This window comes from Procambarus clarkii, chromosome 24, assembly GCF_040958095.1.
Source record: "Procambarus clarkii isolate CNS0578487 chromosome 24, FALCON_Pclarkii_2.0, whole genome shotgun sequence".
NCBI classification, from domain to species: Eukaryota; Metazoa; Arthropoda; class Malacostraca; order Decapoda; family Cambaridae; genus Procambarus; species Procambarus clarkii.
In genome coordinates, this window is record NC_091173.1 from 12,456,241 (window position 1) to 12,474,333 (window position 18,093).

General features: G+C 42.0%; 1 protein-coding gene across 1 annotated transcript in view; it reads left to right on the plus strand.

Moving 5' to 3' along the window:
* The window catches only part of LOC123761743 (uncharacterized), a 135,373-nt gene extending 119,183 nt beyond the window's left edge, over positions 1 to 16,190 (plus strand). The window contains exons 2-6 of the mRNA XM_045747916.2: positions 8,747 to 8,810; positions 9,921 to 10,827; positions 11,388 to 11,516; positions 12,374 to 12,491; positions 14,874 to 16,190. Of these exons, the coding sequence (XP_045603872.2) occupies positions 8,747 to 8,810; positions 9,921 to 10,827; positions 11,388 to 11,516; positions 12,374 to 12,491; positions 14,874 to 15,018 (1,363 nt within the window). The 3' untranslated portion in view covers positions 15,019 to 16,190. The remainder of the gene's footprint in view (positions 1 to 8,746; positions 8,811 to 9,920; positions 10,828 to 11,387; positions 11,517 to 12,373; positions 12,492 to 14,873) is intronic.
* Positions 16,191 to 18,093: the final 1,903 nt, after the last annotated feature.

The window sequence follows — 18,093 nt, forward strand, 5'->3', positions numbered from 1 at the left end:
CGAAGCATTTACGCAAGCACTTGCGAAGCCTGTGCAACTTTCCTCAGCCGTGGCAACTTTGTGTAAATCTATTAACAAATTTACAGGCTTCGAAATTTTACAATCCAATGTTATTATTAGTTTAAACAACCTCCTAGTGTTTCGTAGCTCATAAACGGCTTAATAAGTGTAAACAAAGCCGCCATGATTGAGGAAATATGTGTAGGTTTCTAAGTGGTTGCATAAATTCTTGAGGAACTTTAGCTCTGAATTTGCATTATGCAAACACCGTTGCTTAGAGCCGATGGCCATTTTTTAATTCTTAATGTGGAGTTAGCAGCCCTGGGAACCCCATTAGAGGGCTCGAGCATGCAAATCACCTCGCTGGAGGCCAACAGTCATTACAGCCTCGGTACCTGGCGCCAGGAATAACTTAACGGTAACTGCCACTTAAATTACCATAAGCCAGTTAGGTGAAGCTCGTACGGTGCGTGATACCGGTGAGTGAGGGAGGGCACCCAGGTGGAGGGTAGCCAAGAGTGGGAAGGCAATCAAATTGAGGGTAGCTAGGCTTTGGGCATTCATGTGAAAGGCAGCTTAGCGGAGGGCAGCAGAAACACAAGATATACGAGGCAAAACATGGTGGTACTGCGTGCAATACTGTTAAAAACAGTAAATTGTTAGTATAAGAGGTAAACTGTTGGTAACAAATGAGGGATGACAGTCAAGTAAACATTGCCAATAAGAGAGGCAGGAGCTGGGACATTGGACAAGACGTTTGGGGCAACGTTTTCATACACCTGATACCTCTGATCACCTAGCAGTGAACAGGTGCCCGGGAGTTAGCAGACTGTTGGGTGGTTGCATCCTGGGGCTACGTAAGTCAGTCGCACCACGGTAAGTCTAACAGCCTTCCTGTTGCAGAAAAAAAGTGAAACCAATTAGAGAATGTGCGACAGACAAAAGAAGTACTAGAACAGAGGCAGAGATTGGGGGTGGAGATGAGGAGAGGCGGAGGGAAAATTTAAGCCACTCGACATACCCTGCTGCTTTGATTACGGGCTCACCATAGCCCGTGCTACATGGACACTTCGTTCTGAGTAGCTAAATCTGAAACAACAACAACCCTGCTGCAGGAGCCAGGGACCGTCTAACCAGACACTTAAAGCCAGGAGCCAGGAAGATTATACCATGGGGCTCACCATAGCCCGTGCTACTTGGAACTTTTTGTTCTAAGTAGCGAATCTTAAACAACAACACAAGATTATACCTTCCCTCTCCCACACCCTGATAGCTGAGTGGAGGGGGCCCCTGATAGCTGAGTGGACAGCGCTCTGAACTCGTAATCCTAGGGTCCGGGTTCGATCCCGGCTGGTGGCAGAAACAAAATGGGCGGAGTATATTTCACCCTGATGCCCCTATTACCTAGCAGTAAATAGGTACCTGGGAGTTAGACAGCTGTTGTGGGCTGATTCCTGTGTGTGGAATTTTTTTATTAACAGTTGAGAGGCGGGCCGAAAGAGCAGAGCTCCACCTCCGCAAGCACAACTAGGTAAATACATTCACCTTCCCTCTCCCACATCCAACACGACATCGCCCAATTTAGATAACATTCAGTTTCATTTTCAGTCACTTCCACGAGCCGCTCGGCCATGATGGGCTCCATCAGTTGAGTGAAGAAGACTAAGAGTGATAATAGTGCAGCAACGACTGGCGGCGACCGTGGCGAGTGGGTGGTGACTGGCGGCTACCCGCCCGCCCCGCCCCGTCCTCACATTATGTTCATCCCATCCAGTATGAACACATTATGTTCATACGACCACATAGACGTATTCATTATTTTTTAACACGCTGTTCATTAAAAATACGAATTGTCTCAATTATAAATTAATCTATATATGAGAGCATGTATGTTTGTTCGAATGAGGTTGGAGACTAGATGCTTGTATTTATTTGTATTTCCGTGGGCAGCCCGTCCTCATAAACAAAGGCCAAAGTCGATTCCATGCACCGCCAAACCCCCTAGCTGTTTATGAATGAAAAACGGTTTACACTCGACTCACAACTGATGACGTTCGAGCACTTCTCGAACAACTAACTGCTATGCTGACGATTTTTGTTCGAACCACAATGCTAAAAATCAGCCCGTCCACCAAACAAAGATCCAAAAGTGATTCCATGCACCCGCCAAACCCCCTGTTTATGAATGAAAAGCAATTTACACACGACTCACAACTGCTGACGTTCGAACATATCCGGAACAAGTGCTTTATTGACGAATTTTGTTCGAATCATAACGCTATAAATGCTTCACCCACGTACTATAAATACAAATAATCGCCAACAGAACCTAAACACCTAACCTAACCTAACCTATCCTATGCCTATATATACACAATATGCTAATATATTATAATATTAATTTATACTTGCGAAAATTCCCGTTTTGAATGAACAGCATGTTAAAATTTATGAATGCGTCTGTGGGGTTGACCACTGAATGTAATGGACTTGAGTCGAGAACGGGTTGTATAAATACTTCACCTGCGTACTACAAATACAAATAATCGGCTAAAGACCCTAAACACCTAACCTAACCTATGCACAGTATGATAATATATAACATTATTAAATTATATTTGAGGAAATTCCTATTTTGAACGAACAGAATGTTAAAACTGATGAATGCGTCTTTGGGGTCGACCACTGGAAGAAACGGACTTGGTCTGAGGACGGGTTGTTTTGAGTCGTGTGTAAACCATTTTCATATATAAACAGGGGGTTTGGCGGGTGCATGGAATGGACTTTGGCCTTTGTTTATGAGGACGGGCTGCGGGCTGAGTACGTGGATGAAGCGTTTACAGCGTTATGGTTCAAACAAAAGTCGTTAGCGAAGCACTGTTCGAGAAGTGTTCGAACCTCATCAGCTGTGAGTCGTGTGTAAACCATTTTTCATTCATAAACAGGGGGTTTGGCGGGTGCATAGAATCACTTTTGGCCTTTCTTTATGAGGACGGACTGAATAATTATGTTCGATAATCCCCTGTGCTATTAAATTGTAAACAGTTTATCAGTTAGCATCTCCACTCACCATACGATGAATAGTTTTAAAGAAATTGGCAACTCAGCCGGCGCATTCATTACGTAAATGGTAGGAAGTTTCCACTCCTGCTGTTATCATAAAGAGACGTGGGACCAGGCTGCTCCGGCTGCTGCCTGCAAGGGGGTACTTGAAAGGATAAATAGTCGTGTGTGTGTGCGTGTGTGTACTCACCTAGTTATGCTTGCGGGGGTTGAGCTTCGGCTCTCTGGTCCCGAACACACTCGGTCCCGAACACCCGACAAGGGAGAGAGAGCTCAAATGCCCATGCCGTCTACCCGCGTTTGAGAGAATATCTTCACTTGGACATCACTTCGGAACGGCAGGAGTACCTGGACTATTCTCACAATCGACTTGAGAATGGTCCAGGACGGACCGAAACGTCGTCGTCCCTTCACTTTCTAGTGTGTGGTCTGGTCAACAATCTTAATACGGGTTTTCCTGGTGGTGCTGGTGATGGTGGCGCTGTTGGTGATGCTGGTGTTACTGGTGATGCTACAAGTGTAATGACGGGAACCCGCTATCATCACTGTAATAACCGCTACTCCTTGCTATTTGTTTCCATACAAGAGAGTTCTTACATTCTTGTACAGCCACTAGCACACATGGCGTTTCGGGCAAGTCCTTAATCCTAATTTTCCCCGGAATACGACCCGCCAAATCGTTTAACAACCAGGTACTCAACCAGTAGCTGGCGGTGCTTCCGGTGATGCTGGTGGTGATCTTGGTGGTGTTGGGGTGATGCTGGTGCTTATGTCGCCCCTCTCGTTGCGGGCACTAGTGCCTTCCCCCCTCCTCCCCTCCAAGAAGGATAAAAGAAGGAGGACTCAGCTCCCTGCAGCGTCTCAAGCGTGTCAAGACCCAGACACCCCCTACCACCCACCCTCACGGATATCACAGCCTCCAGATACAGCTTAGGAGCCTGTTTGTGAAGGCCGCTCTCGCCGGAGAGACTTATTACGCGTCTAAATCTTCGTTGCTCGTGAAATGGAGAAAAGTGAGGTGCTTGTCCCCGGAAAGCAGATGGCTTGAGAGAAGACCCAGCATCTCTATCGTCATCTCCGCGAACACGGGGAGGATCATGCCTCCACGATAACACGGGGAGGATCATGCCTCCACGATAACACGGGGAGGATCATGCCTCCACGATAACACGGGGAGGATCATGCCTCCACGATAACACGGGGAGGATCATGCCTCCACGATAACACGGGGAGGATCATGCCTCCACGATAACATGGAGAGGATCATGCCTCCCTGAGAGTATGAGGAGGCTGCAAGCAACACTTAACAGCGGAATAAGTCTTAAAGCAGAAACATATGCAGGAATTTTCTTTCAGTCCTTGAAATTCTAAGAAAATCAGGAACTTGCAGCTGCACCCGATCAGAACAGCAGGCGTGTGGTGGTGGTGTCTACTGTTATTACTGCTGCTTCTCCCCATTGTAACTGTTGCTTCTGCTGCTGTTTATGCTGCTACAGCAGCAATGGAGTCCTGAAGCTGCCAGTTACAACGCCTCCCCGGGTTCCTACTGGCATTCCCACGTCGGGTAAGTTACCCGCAGCTTATTTCACGCTAAGCTCTCTCTAAGCCCTCTCAATCCTCTCTAAAACTTCCCCTCACCCCTTGTAACTCAGCATTATGTCTCCCCTTAGTCCCTCGGCACACTCAGTACCAACTTCCTCACTCTCAACCTCTGGCTTCCACCTACCCGAGACTCTGCCCTAATTCAAGAAATATAGGCATCTAATCCCTCTTCCCCTCCCCGAGCGACTCTCATAAAGTCAAATCGGAAATATTGGTTGTGTTGTCGGTAGACTTATTCACCAGTTTCAGTGCTTTGTTATATAATAAATTTTTCTGAGAGAAAGCAAGAGAGGCGGGGGAGAGGGGCGAGAAAAAAGGGGAAGCGAGATGTTTGAAGAAAGGGAAGGAGAGAGAGGAGACAGGTGGAGAGGTGGGAAAAGGAGAGGAGAGGGGTAGATTGGGAGAAAGGCAACACAGTTACAGCCCCGCTCCTGTGCCAGGTAAGTCCACTACGGGCTCACCATAGCCCGTGCTACTTTGGAACTTTTGTTCAGAGTAGCTGAATCTAAAACAACAGCAACAACAACAATGAGAAAGGGAGTGGGTGATAATGGTAGAGAGGAGGGAGATAAAGGTAGAAAGGGGGAGACTGGGAGAGAGGAAGGAAGGCGAGAAGGAAGAGTGGGGGATCGTGGGGAAGTAAGTTGGAGCGGGGGAAGATGAGAAGAGAGGGGCGGATAGGGAAAGAGCAAAGAGAGAGGGGGAGTGGGGAATGGGGGGGAGAGAGAGACTTGGACACATCTATACATGTGCCATTCTTCACATGTATAATTTATACATCTGCGCCACTCTTCACATCTGCTACCAATACACCTGCACAGCCCTACACATGTGAACCGTCAGCTTTAACTCCCTCCTGGCCTACACACTGACTGATTTTCGCGTTTAGGAATAATTCATGAGAGCCAGAGGACAGAGCCTCTCCACACTGTCTACCTCGGAGAGAGGCTCACGCTGAGTTCCTTGTCCCCTGTCTTCCTTACGCTGACCAAGTGCTTCTTAACGAAGGGTTCCCTAATAAAGAGTTTCTTAATATTATGCCTAGGAGGGCAAGTGCTGAACTGAACATGGTTAAATATGTTCGACTCTGCGTTCTTAATTAGCAAATGTTTACACACATTTCTGCTTTTGTTCTGTCCTCGAGGCGAATTCATAGTATGAATTTAGGGTAGATTAGATTAGTCAAGAGTGAAAGGTTTACTTAATGGACTCTTGGATATATAAGGCAACTTTTCTATACTGAGCCATTTAGATAAAAGCCTGAAACTCCTTGGAAGGTAAGAGCATATTATCCCCCCCAGGGAGGCGAGGCAAGGCAAGGCTCTCCGATTATTAGATTAGGTAAAAATGTATAATCGGGTGGGGAAAAATGTAAGTGGTGTTTGCGCGATGACTGGTGACTGTATATGTAAAGTTGTGGTCACTGACGCTAACACTGTTTACAACCTGTTTTCCAGAGTCGACCATGCGGTTGTGCTCTGGGGGGTAGAAATAGCCTAAGCTACTCTATCCCTTTGAGATGTATTTCTTTCTTATCTCAATAAACATACTTGAACTTGAACTTGTATTATACAGTCAATACGAATTAATCTTTTATATAAATTACAAATACAACGAATAAATAACATATTATTCACTAACCGAGGAATTTGAAAATTTGAATTTGCAGTTATGCAGTAGGAAAGATTTAATCATTCAGGGACCTCCAAAGAATGCAAACCCACAACAGTTGCCTAACTCCCGGATATCTATCTGTAACTAGCTGACGTTGTAACTATAAGGTGTGAAGGATAGATGAAATTGTTTATGTAATAATCTAAGATGAGGTCTGATAAAGACCTTTTGTGCCCTCTGTAATGCTTTTGCGCTACCGCTCACAGGATGAGTATGGGGTGCGCAATAAACTAGCCGCCTTCGGCGGCAACAATCAACCAATCAATAGATAAACAGAGGCATTAGGTGAAAGGAATTGTACCCAACTTTCCGTCCCGCTCGGGAATCGAGACCAAAATCCTCGATTGTGAATCAAGAACGAAGCCCACCGCAGTACGAGACCTCCAAAATTACAGGGCGTATAAAAACTACTGTTCAAACGTACAGATGGACTGTTGTGCCAAAAAAAATCGTTTTGTGCTATTAATATTCCAAATGGCTATTTAGAATATTCCCAAAAAGTGGAACAATAACTCTACAGCCTAAGTTACCATGTTCTAGGCTTAAATAAGCACTCTAGGTTTAATATAGGCCATCATACGCCTCATTTAGTATATTCATGTGCTGTACTAAGCCTAAGAATGTTTACCTTTGGTTGTCGCCTTTTATATTGGGCTTCTATAAAATTTATAGTAAAAAAAGTGGTCTTTTTTGAGTGCAACAGTCCATTGTTGTATGTTCGACCAATAGTTGCTATACATATTATCAATATTGGATAAAAGTATTCACAAAAGTATTCAGTGTGTATTTACCACACTGTCGTGGAATGTATGTTGAGAAGTTAAACTGCAGTAGCTAGTATCGTTTCCCTGTACTTACTGTTTACGCTTGCCAGCAACCTTCGATGAACTCGTTTTTTGTAGCCGACGACGCTCGATACACACGTGTGAGTCACATTGTACTGCACGCGAGGCTCTGCAAGTCTCTGAGAATTCTCAGTTTAATACCGCGTGCACTCTCTCGGGGAAGATGTATTTACCTAACAGTATCTACAAGGAAGTCTAGCTCTTTATGCCCACGCCTACTAACCTTGCTGTACCTGTTGCGCTGCAATTTAACTATTCTGATGTTCAAATTCTTTGTCGAATTAGCCTTGAAGTTGTGGATGGAGATGGTTTCCACAACGTTTTTCAGTGAATTCCACTCGTTGATTACTTTTAGAGAGTATGAGTATCTCTTTATATTCCTTTGGCACTTTTGCTTTTCCAGCTTCCACCTGTGTCCTCTTGTCATACTTTCTTTCAGTTTGAATAGGCTATGATTGTCCACCGTGTCTATTTCCCTCAGCATCTTGTATGTTGTGATCATATTACATCTATAATCTAAGAGTGTGAAAATTAGTTCCGTTAGCCAATGCACGCAGCTTAGCCCTCTTAGCTCTGGAACCAATCCTGTTGCAAACCTTTATAGTTTTTCAATTATGGTTTTATGCTTCACAAGGTACGGATTCCATGCAGGCACTGCATATTTTAGTACTGGCTAATAAATGTTGTGTGGATTGCCTAGACGGAGTTCTGATTTAGATTTCAAAATGATGTTCTTATATTTAACGCCGTGTGGTTTAGGGGGTAAAATTTGAAAGGAGGCTGTAGCCTCGCATCACTTTTACACCGACTCATGTAAACTTTTTCTTCCTGGGGCAAATACTAATCAGTGACAGATACTAACGAGTGCCCCGAGTTGCCACCAGTAACGCAGAGGTATTAAATAATTCAGGCGCCTCCACTGCCGAGCTGGCTCCACTTTAGGGTCTAGTTCAGCTCCCTTCAAATGAAAGCTAGCTCTTACTGTTATATATCAGTATAAAACTCCATCTTATTTTCGTATGCAAATTGTACCGTGCAATATGGTCAAAAATCGTATTGCCACCTTACAGTCATAACATACAATGTTCTAACTCTACAGTTCATTGTATCCTAGTCGCCAACCATGAAACCACAGCTTAGTCCTAAAACTGACCTTCACAATACAGCAATAAATTAAACAAACATTCGATCTTTGTGTTAGGGACTTTCGGGATCAGGGTAACGTTAGTTTTATACATTTTGAATAGAATGCTGATGTATATATAACGAACTCATCAATATTGTAAATTAACTTCGTATAGGTAAAGGAATTCTGGGGTTCAGTTTCAGAGCCCAATATGTGGCTATCCTATTATCGCTCACTGGATGGGTATGATGAGGTGCATAATAAATAAGCTAAATTAAAAAGCCCTTCAATTTACACGACCTCTACAGCACAGGCTGCTCAGGGTAACACTGTCAGCCGGGATTTATATATATAAATATAATATATAATATATATATCCCTTCAATTCGATAACTTTATTCAATCCTATTAATGTTTATTTTCCCTGTTCTTGCAGACTGAACCGTCAGATCACTAAAGGAGCCATATATGACTACGAGCAACTGACCTGCGACCAGAAGGTAAGATCCATCCCACACTACTTTGTCCTGCAGTTTTCCAGATCGTTCCCTATAGCCATAAAATTACCATATCCCCACTCGACTGAGAAACCGAAACTTCCTAACATGCGGGAAAGTTCAAGCCAATGCCTAATTACAGTACCATTTCGGAAGATAATTATATAGCTACATTCTAAAAAATATTAAATTCCTTTAATTGTAAAAACAAATTATCAATCTAAATTCCGGCCTCGCCTTTTCAGCCACTTCTAATTATATTAAGCTGTGCTTTCTAACCCTATAAACATTACGCTTCCTTTACAGACTGCTAAGCTGGTAATAACCCCCTAAACATTTGAACTACCTTTGAAATTTCACATTGTTTCGTGTTATTAATTTTTAACACCGATATTTGCCTGTAGAAGTTGTGCATCCCTTTATGACTGCCAATGCTCTTAAGTATGCCTCCAGCCCTATTTGAACACTTCAACACTGCCATCTACACTCAATTTCGAAATCTCTTGTTCCTCCTACAGTAATTTATTCCAATTTCAAAACTCATTTGTATCTTCGGAAACTCCAATGTGAAATCTCAGTAGACGACAACAACCAGTGTTAAGTAGATACCACGAGAGGTCAAGTCTCTTCTCATATGGTCATATAGGGTCCGTAGTTACCCAAAGCCACTCAAAAAGACAACATTCTGGTAATCTCTGCACTTATTGATGGGGGCGTAAATAGACCATAATGTTTGCACTATTTCTGCCAGTGACACTCATTCCATTACCATCTGTAAGCGCCAGAGAAGGTGCACCAAGTCTGTCAGAAACTGCAATAGTTATGCAACATAAATTTAATAACTACAAATGTTATGTAAATGATGGTGATGTACCCGATGAAGTGCCCTTGCCTGACTAATTGCACTTTTGCTAGGTCGAGCTTCAACTCCTAAGTCCAGCATTCCAGATATCGATTGGTCAATCCAATGTCTCAAGAAATATAACATAATTTGCCTCTGAGGCAATATTTGAAAATAAGTAACTACACCAAGGAGTAGTTACCTATTTAATTTTTTAAATATTGCTATTAGTTGATCTTATGTAACTGACATCATATTTCTACCCTATACAGAAGCTACTCAGTCACGTGTTGACCTGTCTTGATCAGAGAACGCAGTACTTGAAGATAAATTTGAAGGGGTCCCGTGGCCAGATCAACACACCAGGATATGCCTCAGCCGCACCAACCTCCAGGGAGTTGACTGCAGTGTCGCCGGAAGGGGTGGCACTGAAGGAGCTGAACAAGTGCGTAGAGGTGCTGCAGACCATCAGCCGGATGGTGTCCAAGGCCAGGGTACCGGTGGTGCTGGTGTACCGGGAACGGAAGCACCGCACTCACCACCGACACGAGGAGAAGGGTCAGAGCAATAAGGTTGTCTTTGCCAAGGAAAAACGTGACTTTCTCAGCTTATTGGGTCTTCCTGGTGCCATGATCTCCGAAAAGGGCATCGACTTTACTGTCAGGCCAAACACAGCTTCAGTCAACAAGCGCCAGCGGGAATCTTTGAAGAATAACAATGCAACAGAAGCAACTGATGTAGGTGAAATGGAACCCGACGAGAAGAACGGTGGAGCTGCTGTTCAGACCGATCTGGATGATTCCGAGTCCCCTAAAACGACGCGGAAGATTCTGCAACAATACCTGCCGTTCAAGAAAAAGGGTTCAGTTAGTCCGCAGCCCGATGACAGTACTACAGAGGATGCAGAATCAGACACGAAAGAAGAAGAAGAAGAATTTGCAGACGTACGTTCCACGTTGAGCTGCGACAGCTGCAGCTCGGATGAGAGCAACGAAACTGACGACGAATCTGACATCAATACTGACACAACGGTGTCAGAGATCTATGCTCACCAGGAGTCCGTGAAGCCTCCGCCCTTCTGCGAGATGGGCTTTACCTACGTCGTCTTGGCCATGGAGAAGTTGGGCGTTAAAAATACAGCCCGTCTCGTCTCTCCCTTTGTCAGAGTCTCCATCAGGGGTAAGTATTCAGGGTTTGTGATTTATTAATGGTCGAATCTGTATTTCCGATTGTTGCAATGGTGAAAATCTGTAAATATTGTCTGACCAAATTGTTCAATAAATACTATCGTTTTATGAGGAGAGGCTGGTGTAATGCATTCAAAAATTTCCTTCCTCACCACAATATTTAAATTTTTTTGGCCAATCACTTTTAAATAAATATTTACACATTTCTTTAACATTTGTTATAGAGCCGTCTCTAAACTCACGTATCTTACAGCACTCCATCACAGTGAAGGAGGGTGTCAGGGTGTCAGAGGGTCAGGGGACACTATTTTGTAAATACATTACTTTTGTCTCCTTTCTTAAAGATTCGTCTCACGAACACAAAACACACACACATACTTACCGATTTGAATATTTCCTAGTTCTTATGCTCTATACTTTAGTCAGGTCAAGCGTGTGTATATATCCTAGCCTCTTTATGTAAACCACATCATTCTAACCACCTTCATTCTCAGCTTTTGATACGTAACTTGTGAAGCTATGAGTGTATATGTATGTGGGTGTATGTTACAGACCCCCAGGGCGAACTGGTGGGGGCAGGGGCGATGCAGGACACGGCAGTATGGGAAGTGGTCAACAAGAACTACCTGAGAGCGCCGTCGCAGGTCCACCTTCAGAGGGCACTGGAGGAACTGCCTGACGGTAAGTCAGGTCACGTGACCTGTTATGTGCTCATTGGTTCCAAGTCATATGAGTAAAAGGATAACAATTAAAGAAAACCCATGGAACTGCCTACCCGCCGAAGCCGTAAATGCCAAAACTGTTGAATTTTAAAATCCAGCTTGAACAAAAATCATTAGGACATATGGGGGACCTTTAACAAGTCGCCGGCTTCCTGTCCTCGTTGAGGTCACTCGAGTGTTGGTGGCCTCGAGTCGGCCTCTGATAAATTCACGTAAATTCAGAAAGAATGTAGATGGATAAATAACTGAATAGATGGATACAGTCGGATAGATAGGTGGATATATATGTGGATAGGTGGATATATATGTGGATAGATGGATAGACAGATGGATGGATGGATAGATAGATGAACAGATGGGAAAAATAGCCAGACTCGGGCAATGCCTGGTATAATATATGCATAACCAATATTATCATTGTGTGCAATGATAATAATGGTCACTGTTATTAATGTATATAAAATTAATATAGAAGTACTGATATCTATATCTATCAAACAATGTCTATGATTGGCTGTCCAAAGTAGCCCCAGGCTAACCTGAGGCAAGCCTCACCCAACTTTCCAAGATGACATGTGACGGACTCAGACATAAACCAGTCTGAGTCCGTCTCTCAGCGACCCCCCTGCAATTTTAATGAAGTCTGAAATCGTATTTACGTTTTAGCCGTAGAGTGGTGGCAGTTTCTTCCGTTCTTCGTAATATGAAAATTTTGACAGTTGGCTCTTACTGCTACAAAGTTCTTTCTGATCACTACAAATCTCTCTTTCCCTTCTCACCACTGTACAGTTGCCTAACCTGTAACCGTCCCAATAGATATGGCCATCTTCCTGGAACTGCGTCATCACCGGCCGGAGCGAGGAGTTGTCTCAACCCTCTGTTACACCTTCCTCGAGCGGCAGGACCTCTCCAATGGCGAGTTCGTCTGTGAGCTGTAAGTCAACCCCTCTCTTCTTTTTTTTCTGATGTGTATAAACCTCTCTTTGTAACTGAATAAACTTTAATTTCTCTACCATTATCATTATATATATTTTTTTCTCTCTCTCTTATGTCTCCCTTTATCACCGAGTCTGTTTTTTCACTTTTATCCTCCTTCCTCTATAATTAAGGCGTTCCAAAGCTATTAAATCAACTCCATCATCCTGCGCAACACTTGTACTTCCACCTCAGGTCAATATCTGAGAATAAAACTAGCATCTCCTATATTTTGAAGGTATTTTGCATGTTCAACTACTACGGTTTGTTTAAGGTTAATCCCCCTGAAAGTTAAGCTTATCTTCAAGAATGGAAGATTAAGTTTAGCAGAAAACTACAGCTCCTGGTTGGCAAGGAGGGTCTCAGACACCTGGTGTATTTTCTTTTTTTACACAGGTGGGTACAGGAATGGACGAGTTCTGACTCATGTTAGTAAGCCAAGAGCTTCCCTGACTCATAGCTCATGCTAAACCTTACCCATTTATTTTCCCTGGAACACGACCTACCAATCAGTTTACAACCAGGTACCAAATTACTGCTAGGTGAATAGGGGTGAACAGCGAAGGATTGGCATTCAGTCAATCATTTTTAGCCAGGAATCCAACACTGACCAAATCATTTGTAAGGTGTGGGGGCGATTATGTTACCATACGCCACCAGGGACTCTATCAAAGGTTTGGCTGGACAAGCACTTGGTCCATGGAGCTATCGAGGAAGTCCTCCCAGAAATCATAAGCTGGTGCTCATGATTTATTATTGGCAACCTATAAATATTCACTTCTTTGTACTTATGGGACTTGGCTGATTCCTAATACATGGCAGCAGAACCCAGATGTGCAACACTGAAGTCAATGTAGCTATTAGCCAGGGTTGATACACACGTGTAATTCCACACCAACTGCTTGCCATTCTTCCAGGAGTTCACTGTTATACTATCTGGGCGACCAATAAGTGTAGCAGAGTTAAGGGGCGTTAGGTAACAGGGCTCTCTCTCAAGCTGGGCATCCAGCTGTGGTGAGGCTCCTCTTGATTATGTCATTAACTTCACTGTGCCTCACGTGCCATCTCCCTGTGCTTTGACAGAGTAGGCCATGGTGGCCGTACCTGTCAGCCACCACATTGCCGCAAATACACCTATATTTGGTGTGGATTGGGGCAGCGAGGCGGAGGGCCACAACAATTCAAAGTACATGTGGTGTGAGACGTGTGCCAGTTACTGACATTGGGGTTGCTAACAGGAAGTCCCCTGCATGTGGGGCTGCTACTGCTGTGAGGCGAGCAATGTCATGTGGTGTTGTTGCAGCACCCATGCACTCTTCAGCAGCTTGGTCTACAGTGGGGCCATCCCAGCTGGATTGTTTGTGGGCTTTTGATGGTGGTGGTTGAAGTGCTTGGCCTGCACAAGAGGCCCACTCAGTAACACAGCGTATAAAATTGAGATCGTGTATGCCTGCCAGCTGATCTAAGTAGTCAGGTAGAACTTTCTTCACAAGATTGTCAGATGCCGAAGAGGACAGGAAGATTGGTACAGCAATTTGCATTGCTGTTGCTATATAATTCGACCCTTGGGTGGGTGAAGGGGCCTCCTGGGGGGGGGGGGGAGGGCCTCGATATAAGCCTCAAGATAACCTCAAGAAGCCTAACATGTACTGTATGTATAAATTAGCTGCCTGTGCCCAACACAATGAATTATTCACTTTGGCCATTGAAGTCTTGAAGACAACCACAGAAGCATCTTGTACATTCCATTGCCTGTGTGTTGTTATTGCAATAAACAATGGACCCAATCGATAAAAGTTTTGGTTTACGATAAACCAAACACGTTTTGGCTGTTAATAAAAGCCAAAATGTGTATAAACCCATTCTGGCTTCCTGTTCCCCTGACACAATGAATTATTAATTATTACTGCTAGGTTAACAGGGGGGGGGGATTAGTGAAAGGAAACCTGCCCAACCATTTGTGTTTCACCTGGGATTCCCAATTGAGAGTTAAGAGCAAACCCAACTGTACTCAAATCTACTTTTACATCTCATGCTCTTCTACTATACCACCTGCATCATTATTTCAAAACATCCCAACTAATTACCACCTACAATACATAATTACAACCCCCATAACCCACTGTATTATATTACAAACAATATTACTGTTTCTCCACAATCCATCTACGTTTTACACAAACTAGACACTTGTACACTGTACTGTATTTAAAGATGATTTGTAATTTGCAAAAAAAAAAATTCTTCAATAATCAACCTACGTATGTACAGTACCACTTACATCATGTGAACCTTCCACCCACTTGCACTTCACTTGCATTCTGATACTGCTTCCTTGCAGGTACAACCCTCCTGTGGACTATACAAGAAAGGCTCTCAACACCTACACTGAGAAGGCATTCTTTCTTCACCTCGAGGTCATGCTCAAGATGGCAAAGTGTGAGGTTGAGTCTTTGGAGTCACCCCAGTCCCTGACCTCCAGCTGAGAGGCAGCATGATACACTCAATATAAATAGCCAAGAGTCTTCAGGTGAAAGTCTGTGTATTCAGATTTAATTTGTTAATTGTCACTAGTTCTTATTTCTTACAAAATTCTTATAATTAAATTTTTCATTTGTGGATAAGCCAGGTGAATAATGGCACTAAACAATTGTAATCTTCCTGAAGTATTGTCAGTGGCTTCATTTTTATGAAAGTCACTTTGTTAAAAGTATTTACAAACACCATGAACATGATTTATATACTGTAATTCTGTAATCAGCAGCAAAAGATATTACACTGATGAAGCAATGTTTTTGAACAACATTTAAAAATATCAAATCAAAAACTGATGCCCTGAATATTTAATGATATTTTGGAGAAACTTTGTTAAAAATTTATCTTTAAATCTTCAAGGACATAAACTTATTTTACAATTCCAGTCATAGATATGTAAAGGCTGACCACTGCATAAGTAAAGAAATACAAAATAATGTAACAAAATGTTTGTCTTAACAAATACTGTACCAAGTTTGGGCTGTTTTCCACAAAAGTGTTCACAAAAGCAGTGATATTCATTGGTCATAAGATTAAGACAGGTGCTGGACTACAGACATACTAGTAGAGACTATAAGCAAACAACTGACAAAGCCATTGTATTTTAACAGAATGTCAGTTATCTATTTTTAAGAAATGAACAATATTTTTATCTACATATTTAAATTTATATATCATCTGCAGTGGATGTCAGCTTTGTTTATCTGTTGTAAAACTGATATTTCCTAAATATTTTAGAATTCAAGGCAGATTTTAATAAGTGATTAAATGAAACATAATTAAATTCAGCTGTCATGGAAGAAATGTCTGTATGAACTAAATCACCTTTTTCATTAAATATCAGTGTATACAAATAACGGTTGCATAACTTACAATCCATCTCAGTGCCCAGTAAAAGCTTTGTATGCAGCAGACCAGAGTGACTGGCTGAGACCTCACTGAGCTAAGACACTTAAGTGATACACGTCAGCCAGACCGAGTCCAACATTATTTTAATTGTGAATACTCATTTCATGAGAACAATCTTCTGCCTTGAAAACTTATTGTTGTCTGTTATAAAACTGTTATCTTTGAATATGTAAAGCTGTCATGATGTCCATTTGTAAATAATTCTCAGAGTTAGTTCATGACTTTTCATAACCCTTCACAACACATTTTGCTGACCTTGTTCATCCCTAAGGCTAGAACTTCAGATGCCATATTTTACACTTCTGTGATATCCTAAAAAGCTGTAAAATATATATATATTGTAGTATGGTGCCTCAATAATAGTTTTTGGCACAAACTACTTCTTTGATTGCACAATTAAAGATGTTCCACTGATGAACACCAATAACTTTGCCTTCATGCAGTGTGAGTTTGGAAACACAAGCACCATGTATTGTTGTGTCTCAAGGTTTAGCATATCACTGTTGATGATTGTCTTTGTACAGCACTATGCTGTATAATGAAACTAAGGATAGACTTTGTACTGTACAGTACTACTGTAATATGAAAGTAGAGATTGTACATTTGCTAAAATCCTGAGTGTAAACCTGTAAATAACATTAATTTGCAATAATTATGCTAATGATAATCATGTATGGCAATTATGTAACTGGTATAATTAGTAAAGAAAATTACCTCAAATCAATATACCTGTACTGTACATATGGCATTCGGAGATTATTAGACATATGTATGTATTAGTGTGATTGTATGTGCATATGTGTGTGTGTGCGTGTGTATGTGTGGGCAATTACTTAAGTGTCATAATAATAAGAAGGGAACTATGCACGTGGTATCCCGTCTTCCAGCATTTACAGTATTTATCACTTTTAGTTTTAAATTGGACTACAGTATACTGTACTGTTGGCACCATCCATAGTGCTTGGTAACTCATTCCACATAATAACCACCCTATTGGTTAAACAGAATTTCTTCATGTCTCGTTCTACATCTTTGTTTCCTCAGCTTCAGATGATGCCCTCACCTTTTATTTAACCAAATTTGTATCCCATCCCATCCCAAATCCTTATCCCTTCCAAGTGCTATATATATTTGTAAAAGGCTTGAGGATTTTCTTCTTGTAGTTCTCTTCCCTTCTCCCCTTTCAAGTATCTCACAGCCTGCAAGGATTCTGAAGGTTGTGATCATGCTCTGTTTTAATTTTCAGCTTCTGCATATCTAAGTGCTGTAATCTCTTTTTTTTATTTATATGCTGCTTATGATGTGTTCACCTCATTGCTGCTATGTACTTCACCTTAGGTCACAAATAATATATTGTATAGATAATAATTCATTGTGTTCAAGAACAGGCAGCCAGTATACATATGTATGCTAGGCTTATATCGAGGTCCCCCGAATCAAATGTCGACCTACTGACTCTCCCCAAACCCCACAACAAGCTAACTCCTAGAGCTTTATCTCTGCAATCCTGAACTCACCCTCATTTGTGAAGGCACTGATATATATTACAGTACTGTACTTAAAACATATAGATTTCAAGTTCAATCTACACTATTGTATTCTCATCTATCAGTTTTTGGCTTGTCATTCTTTTTCACTTTGCTTCTTACAAATTTGAAAAAATTGAGATTGTATTTGCTTGAATTTCTCAAATGTATAGAAAAAATCTCTCCTAGTGGTTGTGTATTTGTTTCTTGTTCTTTTTTATTTTATTAAAATTCTATACATATTGGTCTGATACTTGGTCTCTTTTTAACATCTTTATCCAAGTCTTCTTTTTTCTTCTTTCACTTTCCAGTACCCTTTCCAAGAGGGTATTTCCCTTTCCCTTTCCAAGAGGAAAGTGGTAGTAGTGACTGAATACTCATACAGCTTGTATGTATCATGTGGTAACATTATTTGAAACAGTCATTCCAAGGCTCCTTCTGTCTGACTTCTCATCTATTTCAAAAGATGTACAAAAAATTTTGTAAGCCATATAGTTGCATGTCTTTGCACTTTTCCTGTTTACTGATTTGTTTCTTGAGATATGGGCACAATACAATCACTGCAAATTACACTTTTGGTCTCGCAAAGAT